Source organism: Mchenga conophoros, linkage group LG12 (assembly GCF_057382185.1).
Source record: "Mchenga conophoros isolate Kocher_MC1m ecotype Shallow Benthic linkage group LG12, M_conophoros_male_GT1.1, whole genome shotgun sequence".
Classification (NCBI taxonomy): Eukaryota; Metazoa; Chordata; class Actinopteri; order Cichliformes; family Cichlidae; genus Mchenga; species Mchenga conophoros.
The window spans coordinates 8,098,963-8,118,349 of NC_140537.1; the positions used below are offsets into that span (position 1 = coordinate 8,098,963).

The following is a 19,387-nucleotide window of genomic DNA, read 5'->3' on the forward strand; positions in this document are numbered from 1 at the left end:
TACGTTGTCACTGAGAATGGATATCCCCAATATGGTCATCACAGGCATACAGCTCTGGTTGTGAGCTTATAAGTCCTGCCCACCTGCTGTTTGTGAAGTGACTTTGACTTATAAATCTATTCTCAAGCATAATAGTTCACATGTAGCTGTGTTTAAAGGCCTTGGTTAAAGAGAGTGAACATGTTGAGACAGCGTGAATTACTTTTACACTAATTACATACAGTATTTCGAAATAATAGTATTAACAATAATACTGATTTTATTAATATAGTAATGAAGGTGAAGGTGGTGATAGTGACAATGATATTGGTGGATTTACCAACAAGTGCAGTTCCTGTAATGACCATATGAGGGTTTTCTCTAAAAGTCAATGAAACTCTAGTATTTTATCAGTCTTAGCTTTAACTGATAGATGTCTGTCTGCATTGCACCATGCAGTTTTCGGGTACATTTTAATAAGGAAGATTGCTAGCTTACTACCTTACATTTAATTCCGTCAATTCAGGCCACACAAATCAAATCTAAACTATTACGTACCCATCTTTTACGTGCAGTCTATAACCTCTGTATGTTGCTAAAATCATAAAGAAATGTAATTTTGGTTTGTGGCCTATGAACTCGGAATGAGTTTGACACTCCTGCCTCGTTGGATCGTACACTATTGGTTCATTTTCCCATCGAAAGCAATATTTCTGACAGCACCTGAAGGCGGCACTAGGCCTGTATTCTCTCTACTTCCTGTAAGGGAAGCTCAGTCAGCTGTCACAATTTGAGGCGAGAAGAGAGGGACCACAGCGGAGGAGAAACACACAACAGCAGCTAAAATGTCTAGTTTTTTCAACAAGTTGAGCGGGTACACGTTGGTTCAGCTCAACGAAATTCTTGAGGACGACGAGAAGCTCACAAAAATGGTACAGGAGATGGACGAGGTATGTAAATCTTTTGTAGTCCAGTGTTAGCTACTGACTCCCCTTTCTCGGCCACTGTGTCTGTGTTTTTTTCCCTCAAGCCTTTGTTGTGCTTTCCCAACACTCGCTGGGTTCAGTTACTGGAAATGGCTGTTTCTGGTCGCGGTGAGGATTTAATGTTAAACGTGTGTTGTCAAGCGAACTTACACGTCTCGTAGCCCAAAACAGGGTTAACAACGGGCCGGAGCATTGTCTTAAGTTTTAACGCTACGGAGTTCCAAGGTTTCGACATAGCTTCTCCACAAACCTTTCGTTTCCCAGATAACAAAGCCTGTCAATCTTTTGTAGTAATCACATGCAAGAGTACGACTTAATCGTTACATTTTGGCTCATATATTGACTGCCTGGCTCTGCTCCAGCAGCACAAGGACTCAGCAGTTTCTTTTCACGGTGTCATAAGTCTGTCTTTCTGATAAGCCCCACTTCTCCCCCCCATACGCACAACGATTACAGCCATGCTGCCCAGAATGGTTAAAGCGCAGACAGATATTTGGCATATTAAGACGAAAGGCTAAAAGATTAGCATTTTATACAGGATTTGCCCTTTTGATTATTTCCCTTGCGGCTGCTGCTTCTCTTTCTAAAACCGTCTCTTCCACTGAGGGTTTTAATCTTCCCTTATGTTCTCCTGCTGAATCAGCCCCGCCACCAGGGGCGTTTCCAGGATATTTCAATAGGGGAGCATTGGGGAAAAAATGACCCCAAAACAAGACTCCCCCACCACCACTCCCTCTCCAGGAAGGATGGATAATCAGATTAAAATTTTAAAAAGCGTAGAAAGCAAGTCTAGGTAACATTATTTATGGTTTCTTATGTAAAAGCCACAATCCTACTTAAGTAATGCAAACAAAATTGGCATTAAATATACTTAAAATAGTTAAAGTCAAATTGGTCACCCTTCTTATTCATATACATTTTATTACAAGATCATAATTATTTATTAATTATTGTGAATATGAGTTTAATTTTGGCACTGAATATAATTTTAATTGTACTCAATTGTACTCCTGAGTAGCCAATACAGTGTATTATATAAGTAGATTAACTGTACCCCTGCCCACCACAGCTGCTGGAACGTTTCCCTACCAAGTGCTAAATCCAGAGGAAACACTTCACACCTCTGCTTTTCACCCAACAGCTTGGACCTGACTGTTTATCACAAACATTAAATGCATATTGTCAGGACTTGGGAATTTCTTGTCTGTTGTCATGACGCTGAGGTGTTGTCTAATTTTAGCTTAGTTTTTTTTTGCGCAATAATGACTCGCTGCCTGAGAGGTGATGAAAAGCCTCTATTCACAGAGCTGAGAAACTCGAGCACAAGCTTCTGTATATCAACATAATGACAGTTTCAGCTCGACTACAAGACGCAAGACTACAGGCCTTTGGATGAATGCTGAGCTGTGAGTTGGTCTTTTGTGTTGTCGCTCCTGTTTTTCATCCACACCCTGTCTGATTGTCTCTATGGTTTCGTTTTCCCAAGTCCCATAGGTTACAGAGAGGGAGGAACAGGAATGACACTGCAGCTGTTGACTTGTGTTAGTCATAAGATTGCAAGAGATATTTAAGAGAATGGGACACTTAAAAACATGCCTGAACCACACTTGAAACTGTCTGGGAAGTTTTTTGCTCACAGTACAGTGGATAAGAACAAAGGCAGTAGGTGTCATAAGGCACTGAATGAAACATGAGAGTGCTGAGAGGCACTGTACGCTTTTCTGTAAGCAACAATCTTCTTGTTCTGTAAAAAACACACTGGCTGTGTTGGCATTTGAATAATGCAAATAGCCCTTTTGTGAATTTGTTTAGTTTCAGTGCGTCCTGTTTTTGAACGACTAAGAATTGCAGATACGCTTCACTAGGCTGCTAGGATGTTGATTACCCAGTTGTTGTTTTTTTGATAATTCTCACTGATGTTTCAGCATATTTAGACTTTCTATTATGCTGTCCATTGTGTAAACCAGGAAGTATCACTTCAAGGTCTGTGTGGTTGTGGGTGTAATCAGACATTGACTTGCTTTCTTAATGACACAAATTATACCAATACCAATCCTGTTGATGGTGTTGGCGAAGAGCCAGCTTTCCATTATGCTGTCTGTTTTGAATTAAGATTAATGTGGCTTATCTTTTAAGACCTTCACTAATCCCGGAATTGTGCTGGTGAAGGTTGTAGTCTGTTATTTGGAGGTGTAATCAAACATTTTCAAGTTTTGATGCCAGTAACATGTCATGGTGTCAGTGAAGACCTAGCAGCTAACTTATGTAGCACGAGCATCCATCAAACCTGGAATATCAGAAATTGGTGGGATACAAGGCTATTCTAAAGTAATTAACCATACAATGTAAGGTATTCTCTCCATTACAAGTCAAGGCATTTTATTTATAAGCACGTTTAAAAGAAATGCTGACCAAAGAGCCAAAGCTATCTTAAGAATGTATAAAAAGCCCATCTGACAATAATAAATGGACAATTACTCCTTAATTATTGTTTTCAGTGTGCAGACAGAGAATATTTTCTTAAGGTTTTTCTATGTTCATTTTGGAGAAAAACATCTCACACTACATCATGTGTTGTTTTACCTAAAACATGAAAAATCCATGCCATCTGTATTTACAAATATTATTCAACAATTAGAACACAGCTTATTATAAACTAGTCTTTGCATTCCAAAGCAGTGGCAGGAAACCTCGCGTGTGTGGGACGTGCAGTTTTCCCAGGCTCACTAAAATGGCAGCTCAGGTGGTTGTATAACCTTTATGTTCCTCCCAACCTCACCTTTACTCTGTTAGTTCACAGTAAAAGGATTCTAGTTTGTTTATTTTGAGATTATTTGGTTACATTGCAGGTGGACTGTGCCTATGTGTCAAGGTCCCCCCCCCCGACCCTCTGTCTGACCTCTACTTCTCCTGTTGAGCACCATATGTAGTCAAATTTAACCCAAACTGTATCTAAGGGTTAAGAATTAAGCACTTCTATAAAACATTTCCTGATGGGCTTTTTAAATGCTTATTTTACTGTCCATTTTGAAGCCAGCTAAGATAAAGATGTTTTTTTTTTTTTTTATTATTATTTTGAGACCTTCAGTAAACAGGAAAGTGTCTTGCTCAAGGTTTGTTTAGTTGGGGAGTGTACATAATCATTCTTATTTTATTTTTTTGTAATGATGACAAAGGAAAGCCGGGGCTCATCCTTTTGATCGTGTTGTTGAAGAGCAAGGAAAACAGTGCTAGGTTAGCTAGCTCAGTAACAGTAACGAGAGAATTAAGACTTTGGTACTACTACTTTGACTTGTAGCATCTGATATTGACCATGCAATGTCAGGTGCATGGTCAATATCATGCACCTGACATTGCAAATCTAGTGTTGGGACAAATCTAGTGTCCCAACACTAGATTTGCTAGTTTGCTACATATCTTTGATGAGAATCTCCTTCAGTAAAACCTTTCACTTTATCTCAAAACAACAAGAAAGGACTGAGGCGTTGGAATAGCATCTTAAATGCAGGATGCATCTTCCACACTAGTGTTTGGATCTACAGTACTTGTTATCGACCATATAATTCCCCTTTTTGTGCCAGCAACCTAAGAATCCTGATTACTAGAAATAACTGAACAGTTGAGTCTTTAGACTTTTATACCAAATCAGTTTTGCTGTGTCTAAACGTTCAGACAGTGTGATGTTGTTTCAAGAGTCCATGCAGAACTGTACTGGACTGCATTTGCACTACAGTGTCATTTCTACGTTGTACACAATTGTTCCTCTTCTCTAAGTGGAATCCTTCTGACCCATGGTTCGAAAGAGCCTGAACTCTTCACCTTTCCACTTGAGAACTCTGCAGCCAGTCTGCAGTTTCAGACTTCATAATTTTATTTCTCACTTCCATAACCGATGCAAGATGTGATTCTAGTTTGGTTTGTTTTTTTTTCATGTTTTTGTGAGTGCTGCGTTACAGTGACCTGAATTCAGTTGTGGTTATTTCAGCATCTCTCCAAAGTTCAGGTCTGTGGTCCATCCAGGCAAGCGCTTGACCTACATTCGTTGTCATTATTTCAGGAGGGTGGGCTGCGATGTAGAGCATTTCCGCAAGTAAACAATAATATGGTTTTGCTCTGACAGAACAAGCCTGCAGTTATAGATGCTATTTTAAAGCTCTGCATCACTAGTGGGGCCGTAATGAATGAGCAAATCAGATCTTCCAGTAGTAAGACCAGTCACCTGGAGATGTGACGGTGCAAATTGTAGTTATAGTAGACTTGTTTAGCTGCTTTTACTGCATAAAATGTTGCCTCCCCTCATTCAGTCCAACCACTGACTACTTTTAGAAACTATTCCATAAGCCTGGCCTGCGCTGTGGAGTATTTTTAGAGTTTTCCTGTGTTCTCGCCCAGTCCTAGTTGAGTTTGTACATAGAACATGTTGGATGTGTGAAATGAGTCATCAGAGAAGGCACAAGAGATTTTTTTTTTTCTTCTTTAATCCCCCGCTGTTCCAACTGTAACATGTTGTTTATCCCATTTGTCTCCATTGTTTCAGTTCATATTTGTGTTGATGTAATACTCCACCAATTATTCAACAACTCGTCATTTAAAAACAGTCGTGGATGGAGTTTTCCACAGTGAAAAAAAAGATGACATTGTATCATCATCTCTCTCTCTCATATATGCATGTATGCATATGATATTAACATTGAATCATAAGTTGCTGCATTGTGAGTCAAGTCACTCTGTAATAATACACATCACTCCAAACATCAGCACGGTACAAATTGCTTCTGTGCCGCCAGCATTTTTGTCTCACGTCTTTGTTTTGGTCCTCTAGCTAAGACTGCACAAGTAGTAGATGTTTGTTTTTTTTTTTTTTTTTTTTTTGGAGTATTACCAACAGTCATATGAGCTCATTCACGGATTTTTCCAGGTAGAGAAGCTTATATAGTCATTGCTTCCTGCCCACTGTGCATGTTGTGGTTAAAAGTGGGTACGGTAATAAATATATTCTGCAGTCTAATTTTCAATTATTCTGTTCTACTTTCCCACACTGAGCAGAATAGAGAGCAAAAAGCATTTTGACTTGCTTGTGTTTTATTCTAGGGTCGTTGGCAACACTGTTACACTTTCAGTTATTTAAAAGCCTGATTTTTGTCTCTTTTGTCGACTGTTTGTAACAGTTCATGAGTTAATAATTTCTTTAAGATTTCTTGTATCAAGTGTTTTCAGAATTACGACGATCTGTTGAGCAACAATGTAAAAAAACAAAATGTGCACCTATGTGTGGGAACATTTATGTAAGATACTAATAAAACAAAACCTTTGCAAATTGCCACTCATATAAAAGTCCTAGCTGTTCTTTGTTACATTTGTACAGAAGAGAAAGCCTTTGGTCTTGCAGCCAAACATATTTGAAGATGTCACTTAAGATTCTTCAGAATTGTTACAGGTATTTTTTTTTCTGCACTTTTTTTATTTTATTTCATAGACTGAAAATTTAAAGACTGAAACATTTTTGGCATGATATTTGAAAACAAAACTGTTGTTAGTTGTATTATTAATTGTATTAGCATTGATATGACAGTATATTCTGATAAAATTGTCAAGTGTGTGCACTAACATTAATGTGGAAAAAAAGGAAATCCTTCATATCTTGGATTTAGAATTACAAATGGAATCGTTTCTTTCCTATCTAAATTATCTTCTTGTCATTTTGTAAAATTTTGCACTATTATTAAAAAACAACTGGTTTGATTGTAGGTGTACACAGGACTGTGCAAAGGTCTGAGCCACCTCTTGTTTCTTTATGTTTTTCTTGCAGGGTATTTTTCTTTGGACTGCTTTTGCACTCATTTTCAGTCCAGTCCTTGAGCATTTTCAAAAAAACATTTTGTTGAGCTACTTATCACACACCAAAACATTTTAACTCGTCTGCACACAACGGATAACTTGGCAAAGAACACATTTTAAATTTAATCTTCATGCACTTCATTACAAGCAGCCTCCCACAAAAACACAACTGTATTTTTCAGACCATAAGGTGGATTATGAGCGCACTGTCAATTTTTGAGAAGATTTAAGGATTTTAAGTGCACCTTATAGTCTGAAAAATATGGTATAATTTATTCCCATTTCTTTAGCTTAATCTTTGAAAAATGCTAAATATAACACAGTTTAACAGGCATAAAATAGTAATTATTTCCCAGCAAGGTGATTCTGTGCCTGGTTCTGCTGGAGGTTTCTTCCTGTTAAAAGGGAATTCTTCTTTCCCACTGTCACCAAAGTGCTTGCTCATAGGGCGTCATATGATATATGTTGGATTTTTCTCTGTATGCATGTCTTACAACATAAAGTGCCTTGAGGCAACTGTTGTTGTGATTTGGCACTTTATAAATAAAATTGAATTTAATTCCTAAATAGCTATTAATTAAAAGAAGAAAAAAAATCAGGTGAACAGTATTGCCAGAAATGGGGAGGTAAGCCCTGAGAGATGCATCTGGCCCTTCAACTGATCCATCTACTCTGCCCTGAAGTCTCATTAGAAATGGTCTCAGTGGAAGGGTAGCTCTCAAGAAACTACTCTTAATTGTAAATCCAAATAAATTTTTTTTTTTTTTTTTTAGATATAACAGTCAATGTCTACAGCTAACTGTCATGCTCTGTCTTTGTTTGGGCTGCAATTCAGCCAGTGGTGTTGGGATCGTCTCAAAACTAATAGAATTTCGAGCACAGAAAAATCTAAGAATTCGAGTCACTGTGTAAAAGAATCTGAAAAGTGTCTGGGAACATGTACAAACACAACTATGCAATAAACGCATACCTGGATAGAAGACCACACAATAGAACACTACCAGTCTTCAGCAATAAATTGCTGCTCTGGTTTCTCCTTTTTCTACTGCAGTAAAAACATACCTGAATCGAAAAAAGCCCCAAATGGAAAAACAGCCAGCCAACGTTCAACGAATGCCTTTGGAATATCCACCAAGGAGCCCAGGGAATTATTTCTGAAGAATAGAAATGAGGAGAATTTCTATTATATTGGAATTGTACAAACTCTGTTTCTGTCTTACATACTGTATATCCATGCAAGCTGGCACGTATCAATAAATCTCTGCACCCGTTCCCCATTTTCCAAGCAAAATATAAAGAAATGAGGCTGCCTCAAGACTTTTGCACAGTTCCGTAGTCAGTGCTTAATGTAATGCAAGTGAGTCATCAGGAAACAGGTGTTTACACACCTGAATGGAATGGAGCCCAGAACATGATTTGACCTGCAGGTTTCCTGCCATGACAAATCAGTCGTGTCCTCACGTCAGGCTCATTGTTTGCTAATAAAGTGTACCAGTTAGGAAGGTCCGTGCTTCCTCTCTTTATATTGTTTTTGTCTGCTGCTCTACTCGAAACTTTAAAGAGTTTAAATTTGACCAATTCTGAAGTGCAAAGTAAAATTATTTCTAAATTATATAACAGCATCCGGCGGTGTAAAAACGACAGCGCTCTGTATATTAAAGCGAAGTGGAAAAAGGAGGGTAATTTGACAATTACTGGGAAGTGTTGGGCTCACGCATGCAAGATACAGTGGGCTACCACTGGGTCTAATGTTTGGCGTGAATTTTGCTGGAAAAGCATTATGAGATTTTTCATTACCCCTGCTCAACAAAGATATCGAGGAATTGGTGATAAATGTTGGAGATGTGGGGGAGATGGAGCTAACCATTTCCACATCTTTTGGGACTGTAAAGATATTTGCCAGTATTAGTCTCTAATTTTTTTTTTTTTTGTTTGTTTGTTTGTTTTTTTGGGGGGGGATTGTTTTTGTTTTTTCTTCTTTTCTTTTCTCTTCTTTTTCTGTCTTCTTTATTTTTCAATTATAAGTTAAAATGTGACAGCAAAGAAAATGTAAAAAGGCAAACTACTGTTATGTTCAACAGCTGTCCCAATAAAAGAGATAATAATAAATTTGACCAATTATGATATTTTTCTTTTTAGATGGAAAATATCCAAAATGACAAACGATAGCTTTGAGCAAGGCCTTTCAGGACTTTCTTTTTTGTTTATATAGATTGTTTTTCATGTATGTTGCTGCTTGGTTAAAGCCGTTTAAAAATACTGAATATTTGGTGTGGATCAAGGCAGATGAAGTTTGGGTTTTCATGGCCAGAATTTGTCTTTCTAAACATGTGCAGATGTTTGTAGGAGATTCCTCTAACCAAACATTTTAATTATTGATGATTATATCAGTGATCAGTGTTGAAAAAGGACATTTTCTCAAGACTGATATTAATAACACTTATTTCTTGTTTTGTAGATCCAAGAAGTCCAGCAGAACAAGGAGAGGACACTGGGCAACAACCGAACCCTGGCAGAGCAAAACCTTGCCCTGCAGCCCAGACTGGAGCACAAGAAGGAGCAGCTCATCAAGCGCTACAGCAGTCTGCAGGAGGGCTTTGAATCCTATCAACTCCGCAAGTCCACCTTAGGTACGGCAGCAGCAGTGTGGAGAGAGAGTTTTAGAGGCATTTTTTATTGAACGGTTTGTCTTGAATTTTTAACGTCCAAAGGAAATTTGAACACTGTTATCCGTGAAGTCACTGAGAAGTGATACTTGCAGAAATGCTCAAGGGAACAGCCTGAAACGGAAAAGGCACACACACACACAGGGTGTGTTGCTAATCGCAGCTGTGCTTTTTAAACTCCTTGTTGCATTATTGTAGTACACTGTGGGGAAAACAAGTTTACTCTCACATATTAACATCCTAACAGTAAGTACATTTAAATATCTGTGCACAAGGCCTTCACATCATTTCTGAACAGAGTGAACGTTTCTGTTTGCATTTAGAAACGGAAGCAAGTCATGCCTGAGCTACTGTCTCAGACTGCAAATGATAAACAGGGGACCTTATTTAATCTTTTTAATATATTTTGTTCTATTCATGATTAGTAGTGGAATCAGTTATTTTTATTTCCTTCACATTTTTTAACATTTGAGTTAAAAAAAAAAAAATTGAAGTGGTCATAGTGCCAGTGATCAACGTCCCCATCACCCTTCTCTAAGCTTTGATGACGGAGGCGAGGAATGGATCACTTTTCTTTTTTAAAACTCTAATTGGCGAATGAGGAGATGGGTTTGGTTACTTACTGATCTAGTGGTGGAAATGCTTAGTTAATCTTACTTTGTTTTTACCCGTGTAAGTGCCAAAGTTCTCTCTAAGTTTCTGCTTTGTTTTGTGTGTTTTTTTTTTTTTTGTTTGTTTTTTAAATCAGTCTTCCTATTTATGTGAGACTTAAGTAACCAGTCACAACACAACTGTCATTTCATAGTCACTGTTGATTATGAAAATGTCTGGGGTATTTTTAAGACCTGTTTAGGATTGTTTTAGGGTTTATTATTATTTCAGTGTCCTGACGTGATTCTATCTGTGATCCAGTCAAAAACAGCTTCTGTTATAGTTTTTACACTACCTGTTTGATGTAATCAACATATCATTATGGGTGTGCTGCAGAACACACAGTATGGTCATAATTGGTGAGGAAACCCTAAGAAACTAAAGGTGATAGCAGTTTCCTGTTGCTAGGAAGGTGATGTGGTACATAGCCTTTGTTCCTCATTGTTTCTTCTGTTTGTGTACATGAACACACACTCAAGAGACCTGTTTGACCAGTTGTCACATTTACTGTAGAAGGCCTCAGCAGCCTTGTTCCCAGAAGTGCTGTTCAACATGTAACTGCAGCTCAGGTTGAGAAACTCATGAAAGTGTTACAGGCTTGTAGCGTCCCTCACCGGCATACCTTCACAGCACTTCAGCATGTGAAGAAGACGGCGTGACGATGTTTGTGACCTTGGTGACGCAACGGTTGCTAAGCAGCTCACTCAGAATAGAATGCAAGTCATTTATTCCTCTTGTGCTCTGATAAAAGTTTGACTTTGGCTCCGTCTCTGCTGGAAAGACAGGCTCTCACAGCTTTCAAAGGTTGTCACAGTCAACGGGAGATTTCTGTGTTGTGAAAATGAAGTTCCGTTAAATAAATTTTAGTTCTCAAGAATCTTTTTCCTTGTTACCGTGTTATCGGCGTCAAATATTTTAAGCTCTCTTCTTGGTGCTTGGACTGATATTATACCAATCCAGTGTGTTTTTGTGACCTTGTGATTTTGTTTGCCAGCATGAAGTGGCTTTTGTCAGATGTAGGTTACCCAGTGTCCCCCACCCCCACCTGCCATGTAGTAGTTGTCCTAGATGTGGATTTACTGGAGAGTAGCTGGGGAGGGACAGCGATGCTCAGAGCTGAGAGAAACAGTCATTTGACCCAGATGGGAGATTAGACGTACAGTAGCTTGTTGTGCGCTCGTTTGCATATTGTCAAACACCAGCTCTCCCTCATGTCCTCTCTTTTTCTCCAGAAATTATATGGCCTCTGCTTTACCCTTTACTGTCCAGTAGGCACTCCCCCTCTTTTCTATCACCACTATCCACTGCCTTTGAGGACGCCAGCCCTCAGTGGAGCATTGTGCTGCCAGGCAAGCTGCTATAAAACAGCCACAGTGGGTGGGAGGGAGTGTGGAAGTTGGAAGGATGAGAGAGAGAGAGAGAGAGAGAGGCAGGCAGGCAGGCCAACAACTCCCCCTTTTCACATATTCACAGCAGAAGTTGATGTGGATTCATTTACTAAATGGCCGTCCCATGATCTCTAGGCCCAGACTGGTGTTGTGTTCACCCAATTCTCCACTGAGTCAGAGAATTGGAGCTTTGTGCGCTGATCTGCCTGAGAATCTGCCTTGTTATGGGAGCGAGGTGGAAACAATAAGAGATGGGAGTTCACCCCGGAAAAAGGCTTTGTGTCAAGCATGAAGCCCCAGCCAGGGAGTTTTTTGTTTTTTTGGAATCTAAGGGCAGCATTTTGGATTTCCAGGAAAATCTGACCTCTAAACACGGGGCTTCCATAGGCTGAAATTAAATTCAAGAAAAATAAAGTTTTACGTTGTCTTATATTTCCTGAAAGTTTGCCGTAGGTAATAAAGGTAGAGATGGTCTGTTCTTCACAAAGTCAGTGGAAATGATGAATTTTGTAAGTCTGTTTCCATGATTGTCCATTATCATTGTAGTGGCCTAAAAGAATAAGAAGGGATCTTCTATCAGCAACTTAATGGTGGGATCAAAAGTCTCCAGCATTTGGCACATATGATGCAGATGATGATGATCATAAAAAAGTGCAAAGAAAGTGAGCGCTCAGTTTCTTTCTCACATCCCGCATAAAGAGAAAGCAATATAGGCTATAGTGGTTAACCTTGACCTGTTTAGCGACAAGTGATTTAACTTATAGTAATTGTTGAACATGGGTGGAAAGAAATATCTGAAACAAGATACATACACTAAGAATGTTTTTGTCTTAGTCTTAACAGAATAAACTTAAACTCAGCGTAGAAGGCTGTTTTATGACCTTGTCACACTTTAGCATCACGTGTGGTAAAGACGAGCATCAAATACTGTCCATTATTTAAGGTTTTTGTACTCAAAGGGTTAAAGTTGTTCACAGATTGTGTTATTTCTTGATGAGATGACAAGCAGCCAGGCTGCAGCTTTTATCTAAAGTTGATCATTAACTAAAACCGTCATGGTGTGTGTGTGTGTGTGTGTGTGTGTGTGTGTGTGTGTGTGTGTGTGTGTGTGTGTGTGTGTGTGTGTGTGTGTGTGTGTGTGTGCGTGCTCTTGTGTACTCTGTCAAGCTAAATCTCATTGTGCTAGTATTCAAGTCCTCAGCTAGTGTGTTAAATGTGATCTGATCACAACAAGGACAACATGTTGGTACATTTCGGCGTTAGTGTTTAAAAGGGTTAGACAGTAGTTCAGGTAACTACAATCACCCACTGTGTAATTATCAAGACTATTAACAAGGTGTGTCTGAAAAAGCCTTCACTATCTGTCATGTTTTCCACACAACCTTTGGATTCGTTTAATGAAGCTTCTTTATCCCAGCGTTCGCCCATACTGATTAAAAAGGTTACCACTAACTTCCTTCGTTTTCCGTTTCCCTTAATAAAAGACCCAACATTCGGAACTAATACACCAGAAAAGCTGCATGAGACTTTGACTGTGGCCTTGGAACACAACTTGGCGTGCTTAGTCTCATGTGGGAGGAAGCACACGCTCAGACAGCTGGGAAATCTTAGAGTGGTGCTGCCAGGGAAAGTGGGACCAGACTGAGATGAGGGGGTAGGATTAGGTGCTTTAGCAATTCCTTTTGGGGAACCCAAGCTTGTTGTTATAATAATGATAATATATGTAATAATATATGTAATGTAATATATTAATGAAGGGACACTCGGATTGTCTTTAAAATGTCTTGGACTTTTCAAGCGATGGCAGCGTTTTTGAAGCTCTACAGCTAGTCTGTCTCTGCCTTAGATACAGTCAGAATGTAACCAATCAGAACAAAGAACGCCTGCTGTTCAGTACCACCAATGAGCCAACCTGTACTGGATTTTTCTCTTGAAATCAAGCTTCCTTAGACCAGTAGATGGAGTCTGTTCCAGCTGTCAAGGGGCAGCATGTTAATGTTTGCACTTTTGAGCTACAGGTAGCTTTCTAGCATGGATGTTTACCAGTGTTGCTCTATATCAGCTCGAAATCTTGATTTATTTGTCCAGAAGAGCTCATCAGGTTAGACTGGACTGTGTGTAGATGGAGAGTAGTTTGGTGTTCTTGGTCTCACCGTCAGGATGCAGTCCCAGCTCCAGCTGGTGTAGACTTTCATCCCTGCATAGAAACACAAACAAAACTGTGCTCCTCCTTGGAGACACCAGGGCAGTTTCAGTTGACTCAGTTGAGCTTTGCAAGTTCACCGCAAACAGACGTGCTCTGACGGTTTGGAAGTGGCAGTCCCCGGACACTGACTGGCAGCATTCACACGTCCCGCCTCAGCTTTGTGTAACAGGCTCATTGAAACCTTTTAATGCCAGAACATTCATGTTTAAAGCGATGTCTTTTTATGAGCTCCTTGGTTTGAGAATACATTTGTGTTCCTTTGAGCAGTGTGTAAACACTACGTAATCATCCCGTGACTCAAATGCCTGAAGGATTGTGAACAGCTCTACTACTTCACTTACATCAGAGAGCTCACAAGAGATGAGAGAATTATGGGTTTGACTTGCTACCTGTATTTGCTTTCTTACATTGTGGAAAACAATTCCGGTTATACAACAAGCACGGTTAACTCTGACTGACTGCTGCCAACAGCGACCGCGCCTCCTCCCAGTTCAGGCCCAGCACAGTAATCTTTGTCGTTCCTCTGTCTTCCTCTTCAACAGACCACAAGTCAGGAAACACCTCTCTGGATATTCTACTGGCCCTGCTTCAGGCAGAAGGAGCCAAAATAGAGGAGGAAACAGAGGTAAGCATTCTTCAGCTGTCACCACGGATGACTTCATGTATCCTCGGTCAGTAATTCTTATACCTGCTGCTCTAGTTGATGGTGTGTTCTCCTACAGAGGCTTCATTGTTCATATCTAAGATCCCTGTTGGAGAGTATGTGGGCAGCAGAATAGCTGACATAGAGGTGACTGCTACCTGTCCCGTCAGTGTTTTAAGGTGTTCTTCATCAGATTATACACAGTCATGTAAGAACTGTGCTTATCATTAAAAATATTCCAACATGTGGTTTTCTCATTTATTTTTGAACTTTACAGAAACTCCTAACATGAACCAGTACCACACAACCCTAAATAGGCCTTAACATGTCACAAAAATACAAAACAAAACAGGAGTGCTACAGCTAATAAGAAATCTAAACTCACAAAGGAACAGTAAAATATAGACTGAACAATACAGTGTGGTGTAAATCGCATTCTGCAGTAGCTCGCTACGAGTTGTTCTCAGTTGACATTTTAATAACAGTGGTGAAGTTCCCAAACATGAGCTTGTTTCTAATGAGTTACTCTGAGCTATTCTTTGTCAGTACAAACTTCCTCCTACATTCCAGGCACTTCCCACACTGGATTTATTTGCCATATTCTCCAAATCAATCAAATTGCTTAAGTATAAATTTGTCAGGGACATGCAATCGGTTTCACAGCTTGAATAACTGTAAATCTGGGCAGCCTAAAACAAAACAAAACTTCCTCTACAACTTCCTCTACAAAAACATTTGTGGTAATCATGGTCGTGATAGTGATTTTTGGTATGAACAGTCATGGCCTAATTACGCAGGAGTTAAATCTCAGATTTGTGCAGCTGAACTTCTTTTTAAGAGCGTGTGATCACAGATCATATTTGAATGTGACATTTCTTCTGCTAGTCTCTGCACTGACTGGCTGCTTAAAATCAGCTGCTGTGCAAGTCTTTTACCCTTTATGCTCCCAAGAGCACGCACCTGAAGTTCTTTGGTTGCAAGTATTGTTAAAAATAATGATACTTGGATGGCAGCATCACATTTCACAAATGTTGATAGAGTAAAGTATATCACTGTATGGCGTCAGGTCCTGACAGCATTTTTAAAGTGTCCCAGTTTATTTGGAAACAAGGATGTGCGTCGGCTGTTTTTCCTGGTATGATAAAAACATTAGAATACAAACTACTCGTAAACTGGTATGGTTGCCAGTGTTTATACTCAGTACTCTAAGTGTAGCAGACGTTGTTTTACTTGGTGTTTCTAAAAGGTTTGCGTCTTCTAGCATCAAACACAGAGCTACATATCAAACCCACTGATCGATGATTTAGCTCCATCTTCGATTCTTCAGTCAATAACTGTACGCTGACTGTTGTCAGTATAAAATATATACTGTAAATGTGGTAGATGTGGAAAAGATGAGACTCGTGCTTCTGTACGTGTCTGATAAATATCAGACTTCTTATATAAGCATGCAGTCCCTCACCTACATAGAGAGCAGGCAGCTGCCATTGATGAGTAGTGTTAATATAGTTTAGTAGTGTAGTGTTGAAGTGATATTTGAATTAGTTCGCTCAGTTTATGTGGGAAAATTGTCACTTTTTGTGACATTTTACCAAATGGAAGTGAGTGAGCAGAGAACCCACCATTAGATGAATCATTTTAAATGTTACATTCGTCAACAGTGAGTGATTCTCCCGCGTTGCTATTCCTATCAGTGTGACTCATGTCGACACTCTCTCTGTCTTATCAATTCAGCTTTAGTCATGTAGCAGCAGTTCACAAAACGCCATTATCTCAAGACACTTTTTTTTTAGCCAGGTAGAGACCCCACAGTATCAGGAATAGAGGATCCCTTATCAGCATGCACTTTGTGACAGTCGGGAAGAAGGAAGTCCCGTTCTGCTTTTAGAAACTTCGACCCACCAGAGCCCTAAAATTTGTGCAAATATTTTGTGCGTTTTTAAAAAAAATAAATAAATAAATTTTCAGACCCCTTTTCTTATTGCAGCCATTCACACTGACAGCGTAATTTCAGTGGAAACTTTTTCAGCATTTTTATTTATTTATTTTTGGATTAACCTTGTTTATTCTCTCTCTAACTCTGCTCCAAATCCCTTCTGTCCACAGAACATGGCTGATTCTTTACTGGATGGGGAGATGACTCTGGATTTGTTTATCGATGCCTACCAGAACAAGAGGAAGCTGGCCCACCTGAGACGGGTTAAAATCGAGAAGCTGCAGGAGATGGTGATGAAGGGCCAGCGGCTGCCCCAGCTGTCAGTCCCTCCCTCCCGCTCTCAGGAAATCTCCGGAGCTGCTTCTCTCCTCAGCGAGGCTGGCAGCAGCTCCTCTTCCCCCCTCGCTCAGCCCAGAAGGAAGCCACCGCCACCTCCATCCCAGCCAGCACCAATTCTAAGTCCACCTCCAACCGCTGAGCCACAGCCTCCCTTCTCGTACCCAGCATCTCAATACCCACCCATTCCTCCCCGAACAGGGCAACCCTTCCCCAACATCCCCTCTGGCTACCCCAACAGCTACCTCTCTCAGTACCCCCCTGCTTTGCCTCAGAGGGCCCCACCCCGGATGGCCCCACAGCCTGGATTCATCATGCAGTAAATTTAAAAAAGTTGTCACTACTGGAACTGGAACTGTGTTGTCTGCCTTCTTGGATTACGACCAAACACAACACAAGAAAGCAGACCTGCACCGGCTGGTCTGGTCGGCCGAAGCAGATCTCCAATAAACCTCTATGGATTCCCGCTCACATCTCATTCTCACCAACAATCCTCCAACAACAAAACGACGAGTTCGTCTTCGACTCTTGTCCAGCCTGAGCACCTTTAGGGGAAGCGCAGCAGGCTGTGGTGACAGCGTGAGTCTGCAGGCTGCTGAGCTGGGACTCCTCATTTATCAGCACTTTCTGTCTCCCAGCCATCTTCTCACCTTTCCTCAAACATGTTCCTCAACTTTTTATGATTTTTCCAAAAAAAAAAAGGGTTCAATTAGTCATTTCCATCTGCAGAGCACTAATTTACTGATACCTTCAATGCAAGCAAGGAGAGACCCTAATTACTGTGCAGTGTAGATGAAAATAGTTCCCAGAATATTCAGGCAAAAACTGCATCTATGCTGTGACTTTTTTTTCTTTTCTAAATAGGAAACATTCATAAGGTACATAGAAATCTTTGAATTTCAGCATCTTCTTATGATAGCGTACTGAGTTATGTTAATAATAGCCAGGATAGACTGATTGACACGTGTAAAAGAATGGCTGACTGGTCCATCTCAGGGCACAAGTTTTTAAAGGGGTTGTTGAGGAAGGCGATGGGAGGCTGAGCTTGTAAGAAATAGAGAGCGAGTAGGCCGGCGTGGCCTCGCATAATGAAGGATTCGTGTATAGCCATACAGTACACTCAAGATGTGTGTTGTTGTTTGTTTTGTTTGTTTGTTTGTGGGTTCCTGTGCTACACTCCTCTTTTATGTCGTTAACACCCTCAGTTGGGGTTGGAAGTGATGCCAACAGTTCTTTGGATCTCATCAGTTTTCTGTCACACTGAGCACCAAAGACTTCCCACATCATTCTGTGTTAGTTTTTTATTTTATTTTTATTTTTTATGTAAACAGTAGGGTTATGTACCATCGTTCCTAACGTATCTGTTTGTGATATTGAGCTGAAACACTCTTCTTATGTACATGCAAGCCAGGTGTGCTGATGGGAGGCAGAGGTTAACCTGGTTTGGGAGAAACATTCTGGTGCAATTGTTTTGGAAAAAAAAATCAATTTTTTTTCCCCCCTCTCCTCCTGACTGCGGTCGCTGTGCACTGTTGAAGAGCCACGAGTGCCTACACTTGAAGTGACGTTGATGACGTCTTGCTGACTACTCCAAGTTTCTTTATGTTCACATAGAGAATCCCCACCTTACGCCCCAGCCTCAGATTAACATGAAAAATGAAAACAAAACAGGTTGAGCATTATCTCCTCCCTCTCCCGCTGACTCTCTGTTCCACGAGACAGTTTAGAAAGAAAAAAAAAAAAAAAAGCCTGACTGTTTTTGCTTTCTCACCGGTAGCAGAAAGCCCATACTTATGTGCCAGAGAGACGGGACACTCCCCCAGGCTCTGTGCCAAGTGGTGCTTTTATTTCTGCTTCCAACGCCTGGAGGGATCTTACTGGTTTTTGTATTTAGTGTTTCCTTTTCTCTTTAATTGGTAAAATAACAGGGCTCGTCAATCACTTGTGTCATGTCTCATGTGGTTGAACTTCACATGTAAGCAAATGTCAGCAGGAAAAAGCAGAAGCTAAAGCATCAACGTCTCGATGAACCAGCATTTCTAACGACTAACAACTGATAATTCTTTCATGCATGGCCTTTGTTCTGTGTTCATTTTGAGGATTCCTATTTAATACTACCTTTTTTTTTTTTTTTCCTTTTTCTTTTTTTTTAGCTCTTGAGCTGCTTTTTGTGTTCGAACTGATCCTCTGCATCCATGGTTTTATATGTGATTGGTGATAATTTCAGTGTAATGTTGTAGGTATTTACTTATAATGAATGTTTAAGTGGAATTTAATGCTATTTTCAAGTTCAATAAATCTGTTCTTTTTGTATCCGTTTTTTGCAGGGCTTTCTTTGTAATCCACAGCTTCCTCAGAGTTTCACAGACCTGTTACTTTTTGACAATGAAATAAGACTGCCATCTAGTGTTCCATAGTTGTTATGCAATGAAAACGTCCTCTAATGTGGGCAACAGTGCCACAGTTCGCACAGTAATGTGCAAAAGTCTCGAACCACCCCTCGTTTCTTATATATTTTTTTCCAGGAAATTGCAAAGTAGGTGCAGCAATTTATCGAAAGGTGCAAACATAAATGGCACAAACAGTTTGTACAAATCTTCTTTGAACAGATGTACGTGATTGTTGAACCTGCCCTTTCTTCTTTTGTCCTCCATGCCTCTAGTTTTAGGCTAATAGCTCTTTGGGAATCACCTTGTTGCAGCAAAAATGCTATTTTATGTCTGTTGTCTATTGTGCATAGAAACAGCTTTGATCTATC

General features: G+C 40.0%; 1 protein-coding gene across 1 annotated transcript; it reads left to right on the forward strand.

The window, feature by feature from the left end:
• The first annotated feature begins 714 nt into the window (after positions 1–714).
• Positions 715–18,942, forward strand: vps37ba (VPS37B subunit of ESCRT-I a). Its single transcript, XM_085293567.1, has 4 exons — positions 715–929; positions 9,262–9,433; positions 14,257–14,339; positions 16,464–18,942. Exons 1-4 carry the CDS (start codon positions 825–827, stop codon positions 16,950–16,952), a joined length of 849 nt encoding a protein of 282 aa, XP_085149693.1. The 5' UTR covers positions 715–824; the 3' UTR covers positions 16,953–18,942.
• The last annotated feature ends 445 nt before the right edge of the window (positions 18,943–19,387 follow it).

What these genes read in the sequence shown, in the direction of transcription:
- vps37ba (XM_085293567.1), top strand. Translation starts at nt 825, where the DNA reads ATGTCTAGTTTTTTCAACAAGTTGAGCGGGTACACGTTGGTTCAGCTC. An exon ending in TGGTACAGGAGATGGACGAG is followed by an intron (nt 930 to 9,261) that starts GTATGTAAATCT and finishes CTTGTTTTGTAG; the next exon opens with ATCCAAGAAGTCCAGCAGAA. An exon ending in AAATAGAGGAGGAAACAGAG is followed by an intron (nt 14,340 to 16,463) that starts GTAAGCATTCTT and finishes TTCTGTCCACAG; the next exon opens with AACATGGCTGATTCTTTACT.